This window comes from Paroedura picta, chromosome 4, assembly GCF_049243985.1.
Source record: "Paroedura picta isolate Pp20150507F chromosome 4, Ppicta_v3.0, whole genome shotgun sequence".
Lineage (NCBI taxonomy): Eukaryota > Metazoa > Chordata > Lepidosauria > Squamata > Gekkonidae > Paroedura > Paroedura picta.
Window position 1 is genome coordinate 62,667,795 of NC_135372.1, and position 12,425 is coordinate 62,680,219.

The 12,425-nt window shown below is 44.0% G+C and overlaps 1 protein-coding gene across 7 annotated transcripts in view; it reads left to right on the forward strand.

Moving 5' to 3' along the window:
• COL24A1 (collagen type XXIV alpha 1 chain) overlaps window positions 1-12,425 on the forward strand; it is a 234,520-nt gene that overhangs the window by 158,182 nt on the left and 63,913 nt on the right. For all 7 annotated transcript variants that reach the window (XM_077333120.1, XM_077333124.1, XM_077333121.1 and 4 more), the window contains exons 32-36: window positions 839-892; window positions 2,853-2,906; window positions 3,252-3,305; window positions 4,827-4,880; window positions 11,377-11,430. In XM_077333120.1, the coding sequence (XP_077189235.1) occupies window positions 839-892; window positions 2,853-2,906; window positions 3,252-3,305; window positions 4,827-4,880; window positions 11,377-11,430 (270 nt within the window). The remainder of the gene's footprint in view (window positions 1-838; window positions 893-2,852; window positions 2,907-3,251; window positions 3,306-4,826; window positions 4,881-11,376; window positions 11,431-12,425) is intronic.

Sequence of the window (12,425 nt, forward strand, 5' to 3'; positions counted from 1 at the left end):
GACACACATTCTCTCCCACCTACCCCACTGTGAGCACTGACCAGGCCTTTTGTGCCATGCAAAGGGGATTTGCAGTGTCTTAGTGACAAATGAGGGAAGGGGTGCCTGCTACTGGAGCATGTAACATCCTGTCTCTGATGGGTTTCACACTGTGAAAATGGTGCCACGTTAAGAATTTTAAAATAAAAATTAAAAAAGAATTTAAAAAAATTATTTTTGGCAGTCTTTTTGTGAGTTTTCCGTAATGCATAACACACCTAGCTTTAACTTTTTCAAAATACGATGTGAAACACTATGAAAACCTCCGACAAGCATTTTACTTGAGAACATTGTTCCCTAGATAGTCCTATAATAACATTTCCAAGTCTCTGAAAGTTTTCTGTTAGTACGCAATCAAAATTCCCTGTGTAGCATTTATGTAATTGTTTCACCAGAATATTTATTAGAGAAAATTTATCATTGCACAGCATAAAACTGAAAAGTGTGCTGACAGTGGAAATTATGTTGCAATCTTGTATTTCATATTTTCCTATATAGGAGAATAACAGAAATAGCATATCAAACTGAGAAATACCTAATTGCACCTAATTAATCCTGAATTAAGACTGTCCAAAGAATAGTGGTTTATTCCCATTGGTTTGACATAATTATTCTTGGAGCATGCAGAAATGCACAGACATTTGTACACTTTTATATAACATATATTTGGAAAAAACAGCTTGCATGGTTCTGAAGAGATTTTGAGAATAATGGGGTTTAAAAACATAGACAAGGAATACAATTTATTTTTGAATGTAATTAAAGCAGCATTTTCTTCCTGTTGGGTTTGTGTTTTCAGGGTATACCTGGTCATCCTGGAAGCATAGGGGATAAAGGTCCTGTGGGTGAACTAGTAAGTTAATCTCCATACCATCGTATGCTGTGTTTAAACTGCAGGTTTCCTGATTTTTTTACCTGTAATTAAGTATGTATTTTGAAAGAAACTGCACTGCCAGTATTGGACCCTGTTTGGTTTTCCCTGAAATAAGTAGCAGTTCATCTTTGTGGCTTCTTTGCAATCCCACATGTGAGTGCACCTCTGCAGGCCTGCTTCAGAAATCAGTTTTAAAGCTCTCTAGGTCTCTCTAGAAGTTTCTGAGCTGTCCCCCTTCACTCTAACCCAAGCCAGAGACTCCTGCCCAAGCCAGCATGTGACAAAGGCAGGGACAGTGCTTTGGGAACTAGTTTTTGTTGTTGTCATAGTCATGAGAAACATGTATATGTGCCAGGCTTGCTTGAACACTGTGAGAATGCTGTGTGAACCTTGGAGATGGAGCAGCAAAATATACTAAATGTTGAATTACAGATATGTATTACTATTCATATGCACATTAATGTTTGTCTCCTTGCTCAGCTTGTAAGCTTCATGCCATTGAAGCTGAAGAATATCATGGAGACGCTGAAGGCAATTATGCTGCCACACAGATTTCTTCTTGTATTCTGTTACTTGAAGTTAGCTGTTGTTTGTGTTTAAAATGAACTGACTAAAAGCCCCTTACAGTATAACATTTGCTATTTTGAAATACAGAGTTTAGCTATTATAATTTCATTGCACATTGCATTAGCTCCCAAGAATATCACTGCATGTAAAATTCATTATATTGTGAGAAATGCACTAATCTGAGGACCATTACATTGTAATGACTATCCTAAGTAACCTGAGAATGGCTTCCAGACACATAACGAAGACTGCCATACAGGTCTGCAATAGAACAGTTAGATTCAAGTCCAGTAACACCCCAGAGACAATCAAGATTTGCAGGGTATGAGCTTTCAAGACTCATCTTGTTGGTTTCTAAAATGATAATGGACTTGAATCTAGTTGTTCTGGATATATGTACATGTAAATGTGTCCTCTGTTGATTTAGCCATCAGCACATTTAGCTCAGTATTGTCTATGCCAGGGATTCCCAACAAGGAGTCCATGGACCCCTGGGGGTCTGAGGGAGTTCTGAAGGGGGTCAGTGAGAGCTTTGAAGTGGCATGGTATGGGAAGAGTATGGGCTGTCTTCTCAGCTCTTGCTCTTCTTTCCATCCTATGCAATGCAGAGCCGCCATAGTAGTAGTAAAGGAAGGAAAGGGGAACAAAAGACGGGCTAAGGATGTAGGTAGTGATGTCACTTCTGGGGTATGTGGTGACAGACAAGGCTTTCTGGGGCTTCTTGAAGTCTGAAGAATTATTTCAGGGGCTCCTCCATTGTCAAAAGGTTGAAAAAGGCTGGTCTGTGTGGACTGCCAGTGGCTCTTTATAGATACAATAAGAGAAAAGTCTTGCACTCAACTGTGATCCATGAACAGGAGGTTGTGCTGGTTAAGAGAGAGTAAGCCTAGTAGCACCTTCTTAGAGGCTGTTCTATAAAAACACTGAGTTCATAATATGCCACCAGGGTTTTTATTCATACGGTAGTTATTTTCACTTAAATTCATTATACACTGTAGATTGTTTAACAAAACAAGCCATACAAATAATTAATTTTTATCCTACCTAATTCCATATTAATCAAATGGAGACCATATTATAGATTAAAATTTATTTCAGGACTATGCCAACAGTAGGGACTACCAAAATTAGTAGACTGGGTTTTTTATTATATCACAGAAGAAATTTATTACTCACAGTCTCCAGAATGTGTTAATAGTACAGGTATAGATTTTCTAAAAATGATAAAAACAAGTGTTTTCATTTATTTATTATGCAACAGTCACTTGTAGAGTAAGAATAATGCTTGATGAGTTTGTTAATTTAGTATAGCTGCCAGTTTCTATGCAAAATAACTGAATGGGCATACTTACATACATACGGTTTTGTTTAGGGACCAAGGGGGCCCCAAGGTGATGCTGGTCCTATAGGAGAAGTGGGCTTTGAGGTTAGTATACAATTTTTACAAAATCACGTCAAGACAGTTTCTGAAGCTTCACATGCAATTTTTCAGAATGCTTTCTACAGATCTTTCTACAAAAACTTGATTGGGCCAGAATTGCTCATCACAGCCTACAAAAAGAAATGTTAATTATTAGGTCTAATAATGGCCATAGGACTGACTTAATTGTTGAAAAGAGCATACATAAATTTTCAGCATGACTACTTACATGCCAAAAGCTCTGAGGTGACAAAGAGGATATTAATGTAAATTAAAATGCTGTGGTTTAGATTTATTTATTTATGTTCATTTAGTGGTGGAAGTGGATAACCTTAGTTATGTCCAATACAGGGAGCACCTGGCCCAGAGGGAGAGTCAGGACCCCAAGGAGAACCAGGCGCAAAGGTGATTGTTAAAATACATCAGATCAGATTGTTGGAATAATTTGTTTCAAGGATGCTGTTTGAGAAGGAGAAACAATTGTCTCTGACACCTACGGTTTCAAAACATATAGACTATGTCTTGAAATAGCCAGTAGCTCTTAGTTGCTGGGTATTAATATGAAGTTAATTGGCCCATAATCATCATCATGGTCATCTTTATTTTTCTAACCAGCCCTTCCCATGAGGCTCAGATCATATAATATCAATAGACAATCATAAACAGCATTAAAAATATTCTAAAACAGTTAAAACATTTCAGTTATCTGTACATTCACCAGCGACTAAATCACAGAGGTGGTTTCCATTCTTTGAATGGTGTTTTTTCTTCCACTGTTTCCTCCCAATGTTTTGAACAGGAGTTCTGCCAGGGAGGCCAGCCAGTCTGATATTATGTGTGTTATATTCCCAGCCACAACCACATTGCCAGTTTTGTAGGTGTTTAACCTTTTTATTAAATAATTATGTTTCTATTCACATGTCATGACATCTACATAATATTGGATGTATAGCACTTTGGGACACGGATACAAAATGGAGAACCTCTTTCCCAGACACTGGTTACACTCCGATGTCACAATAAACCATGGTTTAAAACTTAGTTTTAGCAGCAAACTCGGGTTAATTTATCATAAAAAATTACAGATCCCAGTTTGTCTGCTTTTTGATTCCCTTCTAATCTTCAAGAGGGAGTAATATCTTACATTTATTGCTGTGTCTGTAACAAGATAGCCATGAGTAGCAGCACTGCTAACTATGGGTTGGGAATTCAGACTATGACAAACAATAGTCAAGTACAAACTGTGATTATCAAATGAGATAGAAAATCCTAGCTTGAAATATTGGCATAATGCCAACAAAATCAATGCATTAGACCAGTGGTCCCCAACCTTTCTGAGGTGAGGGACTGCCTCCAGGGGTGAGGGAAGAGCCGACGGCCCAGGTGCCACACACATGCGCAGCAGCTGCGCGCAAACGCGCACACGCAGTTGCCTCCCATGCGCGTTTTTGCCACCAGGCGGTGCTAACACATATGCGTGTAGTTGCCGTGCATGCGTGTTTTCGCCTCCAGGGGTGCGCATGCGCTTTGTGTCGCCGGCGTGCCAGCGGCCGCGCCTATCTCTTCCCTTCCTTCTCGCTGTGGGGGGGGCAGGCGTGACTGCCAGCGGCCCAGTACCGTGGCCTTTGCGGCCCAGACCGGGGGTTAATGACCCCCGCATTAGACTATCAGTGTTCAGACAACACAGCTAACTGGGATTGGAATTAAACTATGGTTTATGAACCATAGTTGTTGTTTTTTTTAAACTGTTGATATTTATGCATGAAACAGAATAACATAAAACTAATGTGATGTTTTGTTTAGGTGAGTTTATTTCATAATACTACAACAACATGAAATTGTGTCACTTCAGATGTCACTATCCTTTCTGCTGTTGTTCCTGCAGTCTACAAGTTTGATTGTGTATATATGTGTTGCATGTGACAGGGAGACAGTGGACCTGCTGGCAACCCAGGAGAACCAGGAGAGCAAGGCTTAAGAGTAAGTTAACAGAGAAATATTTATGGTGATTTCTGGATAGTATAATAAGCTTACATTAATGGGCTTATTATTGAGATAAGTAGGTTTTTGATTATCAGAAGGTAATAGCAGAGGCACAATTATTCCTGAATGAAATTTGGTCTTATATGTGAATAAACATGGTTATGTTTATAAGAGAGATAATTTTTTTATATATTTATTTATATTTATATTTTTATACCGCCCTTCCCTACGGGTCTGGGCGGTTTACATAAAACATTTTTCAACATTCACATAGAACACTATCAAAATCAATATCAAAATCAGTATAACAATATAACAATAACAACAACATATAAACTGGAACAATTAGAACGGCACTTCAACAATAACTTGACAATCCCTCAGTCGGTTCGTTCCTTCAGTCTGGGGGGCACCTGTAGGTGTTATGGCTCAGTCGGCCCCACCAAATGCCTGGAGGAAGAGCTCCTTTTTGCAGGCCCTGCGGAACTGTGGAAGTTCCGGCAGGGCCCTGATCTCTTCGGGGAGCTCATTCCACCAGGTGGGGGCCAGGACCGAGAAGGCTCTGGCCCTTGTTGAGGCCAGACGTGCCTCTTTAGGGCCAGGGATCCGTAGCCAGTTGGAGGTGGCGGAGCATAGAGCTCTTCTGGGGGTATAGGCAGGGAGGCGGTCTCTCAGATACACTGGGCCCAGACCGCGTATGGCCTTAAAGGTGATTACCAAAACCTTAAGCTTAATCCGGAATTCAACTGGGAGCCAACCAAGTTCTTGAAGTACCGGCCGGATATGTGATCTCCATGATGTCTTAGTGAGAATCCTGGCCGCGGCATTCTGCACCAGTTGTAGTTTCCGGATCAAGGATAAGGGTAGGCCTGCATAGAGCGAGTTGCAGAAGTCCAGTCTGGAGGTGACCATCACATGGATCACTGTGATTAGGTGCTCTGGTTCCAGGTACGGCGCTAGTAGTTTGGCTTGGCGGAGGTGGTAGAATGCCAGCCGTGCTACCTTCGTGACCTGGGCTTCCATTGTAAGGGAAGCATCCAGGATCACGCCCAGGTTCCTGGCGGAGTGAGTCGCTAGGAACTGCACACCATCCAGGATGGGCAGGCGCGCTTCCTCCCATGGTCCCTTCCTACCCAAACACAGGACCTCCGTCTTTGCAGGATTGAGCTTCAGACGACTCTGCTTGATCCATTTTGTCACTGCTTCCAGGTATCTGGCTAAAGATTCTGGGGGGGAGTCAGGGCAGTCATCCATCAGGAGGAAGAGCTGGGTGTCATCTGTGTGTTGGTGGCAACCCAGCCCAAACCTCCGCACCAGCTGAGCAAGAGGGCGCATGAAGATATTAAATAGGATAGGAGAGAGCACTGCTCCTTGTGGGACTCCACATGTGAGCTGGTGACGGCTAGAAACTCTCTCTCCTATTGCTACCCTCTGTCTGCGACCCTGGAGGAAGAAGATCAGCCATTTTAGGGCTGTCCCCCGTATCCCAGCGTCGGTAAGGCGGTGAGCTAGGAGCTCATGATTGACTGTGTCAAACGCTGCCGACAGGTCTAATAGTATCAGCAGCGCTGACCCGCCTTGGTCCAGTTGGCAGTGGAGGTCATCCGTCAGGGCAACTAGCGCTGTCTCCACCCCATGGCCAGGCCGGAAGCCCGACTGAAATGGATCAAGGGCTGAAGTTTCTTCCAGGAATGCTGATATTTGGCCTGCAGCAGCCCTTTCAACCAACTTCTCCAGAAACGTCAGATGCGAGACGGAGCGGTAGTTGTCAGGCTCCTGCGGAGCCAAGGATGGTTTTTTGAGCAATGGGCGTACCAATGCCTCTTTTAATCCCTCTGGGAATTCTCCCGTTGAAAGGGAGAGGTTGATTATTTCCCGGAGGGGAGCTCCTATTCTTAGGTCTGTTGTTTTTAGGAGCCATGATGGACATGGATCTAGAGGGCAAGTGGTTGGTCTTGTTGTTGCTAGCATCCTGTCCACTTCATCTAATGAGAGTTGTCTGAAGTAACTCATTGTTCTTTCCAAAGACGGCCAAGGAGCCTCCAGTTCACTTTCTGTGTCCAAAGTTGGAGGGAGATCATGGCGAAGAGTCGAGATTTTGTCTGCGAAGTGACTCGCAAATGCCTCACAGCTAATGTCCAATTGGCTATTGTTTTGGCACCCTTCATCAAGGGCGGTGAGAGATCGGACTACCCTAAATAGTTGTGCTGGGCGTGAGTGCGCAGACGCGATGCTAGTCGAGTAAAAGTTGCATTTCACTGACTTCACCGCCATCTCATAGGCTCTTAACTGCATTCTATAAGATGCTCTCGATTCTTTGTCGCGGGTCTTCCTCCAAACTCGCTCTAGTCGTCTCAGTTCCCGTTTCTTCTCGCGGAGCTCCTCGGTGTACCATGGGGCCCGCTTGAGATGGGGATGGAGAGGACGTCTGGGAGCTATCTCATCAATGGCGGCCAGCAATCTGTCATGCCAGTCACTGACCAGTCCATCTAGAGAAGTGCCGGGACGCATTGGGTCCCGCAGAGCATTCAGGAATCCAATCGGATTCATAAGTCTCCGTGGGCGAGCTGAAATTTGCTCAACGCCCAAGTGAGGGGGAGGTGGCAGCCTAAGCCGGGTCTTCAGGGTATAGTGGTCCGACCATGGCACGGCAGTAATTGTAACCGGATCCACGCTCAGCCCTGCACCGAAAATCAGATCCAGGGTGTGACCTGCCTGGTGGGTAGGGCCAACAACAAATTGCGAGAGCCCTAGTGTTGCCATGGCCGACACCAGGTCCAGCCCATTGCCAGAGGGTGGCAATTCCGCATGGACATTAAAGTCCCCCAGGATTAATAGTCTAGGAAACTGTAATGTCCAGGCGGCCGCCGCCTCTAGCAGGGCTGGCAGGGCATCTGGAGGTGCATTGGGCGCGCGATATACCAGCCAGATGGCCACGCTCTCGGTTGTACGCCACCCGAGGCCAACACATTCAATTCCTGGAATTTTCGGCGCAGAGAGAGCCCTGAAGGAGATGTTGTCACAGATCAGGATTGCCACACCCCCTCCCCGCCCCACAGTCCGTTACTGATGGTGGACGGAGAACCCAGCCGGGGTTAGCTCTTTCTCTCATGCCATTTCTTTCTTTCTTTCTTTCTTTCTTTCTTTCTTTCTTTCTTTCTTTCTTTCTTTCTTTCTTTCTTTCTTTCTTTCTTTCTTTCTTTCTTTCTTTCATGCCATTTCTGCACTGGGAACTTTGTTGCCCTGGCTCCCATACAGGAGCACAAAGATAATTCTACTGCAGCTCTGTATTGGTATTGATTGAATTATGCAATAAAAAAGCCAAAGCAGAGACACAGCAGAATTACTTATGTGTAGCAGTGACTGACTGGAAGGAATCAAGTCCAGTACTATGAAACAGGGGTAGACAACCTGTGGTCCTCTAGATGTCCATGGACTACATTTCCCATGAGCCCCTGCAGCAAACTGCCAGCAAACACTGGCAGGGGATCATGGGAAATGTAGTCCATGGATATCTAGAGGACCGCAGGTTGACTACCCCTGCTATAAATCATGCAAAGATATAATAGGCATTATCTGTGTGTTTGACTATTTGGGGTTTATAGGAACCATTAATGATAATTTATATTTTATATTTCACTAGTAGTTTTATTACATTGACATACTAATGTGACTACTACATAGTTGGGAATAACTGCAAACCAGAATGATCTGATTTTTTAATTCTGCCACTATAAAAAGGGATTGTCTAAAGGCTTGATCAGACATTTCATTGAAAGGGATAAGGGAATGGCATTGGACAAGTCTCCATGAACCTCTAATTTCAAACTGGACTTGTTAAACCAAATTATTTTGTTTAAAAAAAAATCGAAATAGCTTCAATTTTCCAAACCAAGTTCCAACTTTCAAAAAGACTCCATGGACTCTTGGAGGCTTTACGCACCGGGATCTTTGTAGCAAATTGGTCACTGAATGAAAAATCACCATTTAAAATAGTGGAATTCGTCGTTATGCATACCTGCCTTTGTAGTGGAATCCAGTTGCGTTTTGTAGCGTTTCCCACAGGCTTCCGGTCTCGGCAGAAATCGCTAGAAAGGAAGCGCTATTGCCGAGCTCGTCCCGCCCCTGGCCGTCAAGCAGCCAATGGGCAGCCGTTAGCATGCTCCCAAACAGCCCCTTTCCCTTTAAGAAAGGTTTTTTTAAAAAAAAAAACAGACCCATTGCAACGAATCTGTGTTAATTCGTTGCAACGGAGAGACCCATCCAGCTGCCTGGTGTGTTTGAGCTGTCGTTTAATCGTTGCCACGCTCCCTCCGAGTGAAAAAAAAAATCCCCCCCCCCCTCTCACGGGCCCGATTTTCGGCTGAATGAATGTGTAAAAAATAAAGTGACTGCTTAGTAGTGTGCTTAGTGACTGAAGTGTGCTTAGTGACTGAAGGGGAGGGACTGAAGCCGGGGAAGCCTCTAAACTGAAAGAGACTCGCTGGTGCGTTTATCCCCGCTCGCTCGGAGAAAAAAAAATGGCGATCGCTTCGCCGGAAGATCAGAGAAGAGAGCCAGGGGGAGGGACTTTGTAGAAACCGCAACAATGTTAACGCACAGGTCTTTTTCGCTAGTGTTGCAGATTGGTTGCAGGAGTGTATCGCTTTCCGGAGGGTGAATCCACTTTTGGGGATTTCCCTGAAAGCGCTACAAGGAAGCGCTTTTTGCAGATTGGTTTCAGGTGTGTGGCAGATTGTCGACGACGTTGTGCAAAACAGCAAATCAGTAGCGTTTTCAATTGGCAACCATTGTGCTATTTTGAAGGCGTGCAAAAAGCCCCCGGATATTTCCTCAGTAACTTCCCCCACTTCTCCCAATGTGGCTGTGGTACTGGTAGCAATTTGTCGGCCAGTTAATTAGCTGATCACTAGGAATATCTCAGGTAAAGGTATTGCCTGTGCAAGCACCGGGTCATGTCTGACCCTTGGGGTGATGCCCTCTAGCATTTTCATGGCAGACTCAGTACGGGGTGGTTTGCCAGTGCCTTCCCCAGTCATTACCGTTTACCTCAGAGCCTCTTGTGGTGCAGAGTGGTAAGGCAGCAGACATGCAGTCTGAAGCTCTGCCCATGAGGCTGCGACTTCAATCCCAGCAGCCGGCTCAAGATTGACTCAGCCTTCCATTCTCTCCCCCCACCCCCCAATCTCAACAGACCATCTAAGACCACACCTCAGAGGAGATTTCCCCAGGGGGAGCTCAGTGGCATTGGTGAGCTTGGTGAAGTGCCCCAATCTTCCTTGCTCTGGCCTCAACCAAAAACCTGGCAGAAGAGCTCCGTTTTGCAGGCCTTGCGGCACTATGTAAGCTCTAAGAGGGTCAGCAGCTCTACCAGGAGCTCATTCTACCAAGGAGTGGCCAAGAATGTAAAGGCCCTGGCCATGATTGTGGCACCGAGCACAGCACCTGCGGGGGACATAAGGAGATAGGTGGTCCCGCAGATATGTAGGGCCCAGACTGCAGATGGCCTTAAAGGTTAACACCAAAACCTTGAACTTGATCTGTGCTGCAACTGGCAACCAATGCAGTTGCCCCGGCACAGGCTGTTTATGGGTCCTCCAAGATGTTCTTGTGAGGACTCTAGCAGCCACATTTTGATCAGCTGCAATTTCCAGGTCAAGGACAAGGGTAGGCCCATGTAGAGCGAGTTACAGAAGTTCAATCTGGAGGTGACTGTTGCATGGATGACTGTGGCCAAGCAGTCCAAGGACAGGTAGGGTGCTAACAGTTTTGCCTGACTTAGAAGGAAAAATGCTGTGCTTGCTGCTCCCATGACCAGTCTACATAGACAAGGAGGCATCCAGGACTGCCCCCAAATTCCTGGCCAAGGGCGAGATGTTAAATTGCACCCAGCCAAGGTGGGAAGGCATGCTTCCTGACCTTTCTGCCCAGCCACAGGACCTCTGTCTTGGAGGGGTTGAGTTTCAGGTGACTCTGCTTTAACCATCCAGCTACGGCTTCCAAACGTCTGGTGAATGTATCTGGGAGGGAGTCCAGGTGGCCATTCATCAGGAGATAGAGCTGGGTATCATCTGCATATTCGTGACAGCCCAGCTGAAGCTCTGGTTTCTTCAGTAGAGGGTGAACAATTTAGAATGCTAAATTGTTTAAAGAACATACTGTATTCCAAGTAATGCTTGGCTTTTTAAGACATACTTCCACTAATAGACTAGAACAACTTCTTAGTTTTTTGTTTTAAGCTCATCTTCAGAAATTCCCAAAACTGACATTTGACCTGTTTCTCCCAATGTGGGAAGTAGAAATCCTCGTGTAACCTATCATGTAGAGTTTATTCTTACAAGATTTGTTCAAAGAACATACCATCCTTCTCTTCCTATATATCCCTTGTCCTTTTTTTAGCCAAGTTTTCAGTGTTGTATCCTCATTATTTGATGTTTTTACATTCATTTTTTTGTAAGTGTAAACATTTGGTTTTATTTCTCTTGAAAAATAGGGTGCACCTGGACCACCAGGGGAAGATGGCATCCAAGGGCAAGATGGCTCAAAGGTACTTTTGTCAATTCTCACAATTAAACCTGCTCCACTGCAGTTTTTCTGCAGGTTGGTGGAGGGTGGATATTATACTCACAGTAAGAAATCAAAGAGGATAAAGTCATAAAGACTTGGTCTCTTAGCATAATTTCTGTTCAAAAGAGCTGATGCAATCAATCCGTTATACTGCAGAATGTATTTTCTTGTACATTTTCTTTTAGTTTTGTTATAATTAGCACCATAGTTTCAATGTATATTTTGTAACAAAGTAGCATAAGAAATTCTAATATATCGTGTCCCTGTGCCAAGGAAACAGGTAAGGCAATAACTGAGAGACATTTATATGGATGATAGCAATTTGATCTAAACTAAAAACATGTTAAAACTACCCAAAATTCATTTTCAGCAATGACTTCTCTGAGTTTTAGGATCAGTAGTGTTCATCAGGTACAGGGCTCTTATGGGGATGCCTCTTTCAGACTTTTGGTTGCAAAAGACTAGATTTGTTTGTTTGTTTGTTTATTTACCACCCTCCCCTGAGGCTCATTTACATTGTGTTTCAATGAAGCAGTCTGACCTAACGGGGGTTTAGCTACGTTTCTGTTCTTATTATGTTGTTGGGAATACTGAAGTTGTGTTGTTTAGAGCCACTGTTGGATTGTTATCGTTGTATATTGACTATGCTGTATGTTGACTTGTTCCATGTATGCCCCTATGATGTTGTATGTAAACTGTCCTGAGCCATATGGAAGGGCGGTATAGAAATCAAATAAATAAATAAATAAATAATTCACAAAGGCAATCAGGACCAGGGAGGACGAGTGGCTACCATCTTATAGTGGTCACAGGATTGCTGAGGAGGATAACTGCCTTCCCATGATCCCTGTTGTGTGCAGCATTGCCCAGTGAAAATACAGGAAACAGATATCTAGATATACTTCTCAGAATCCCTTTCCAAACACACACAATGAAGGCCAGTCATATACCTCTGGTAGTCATATATTTTTAATT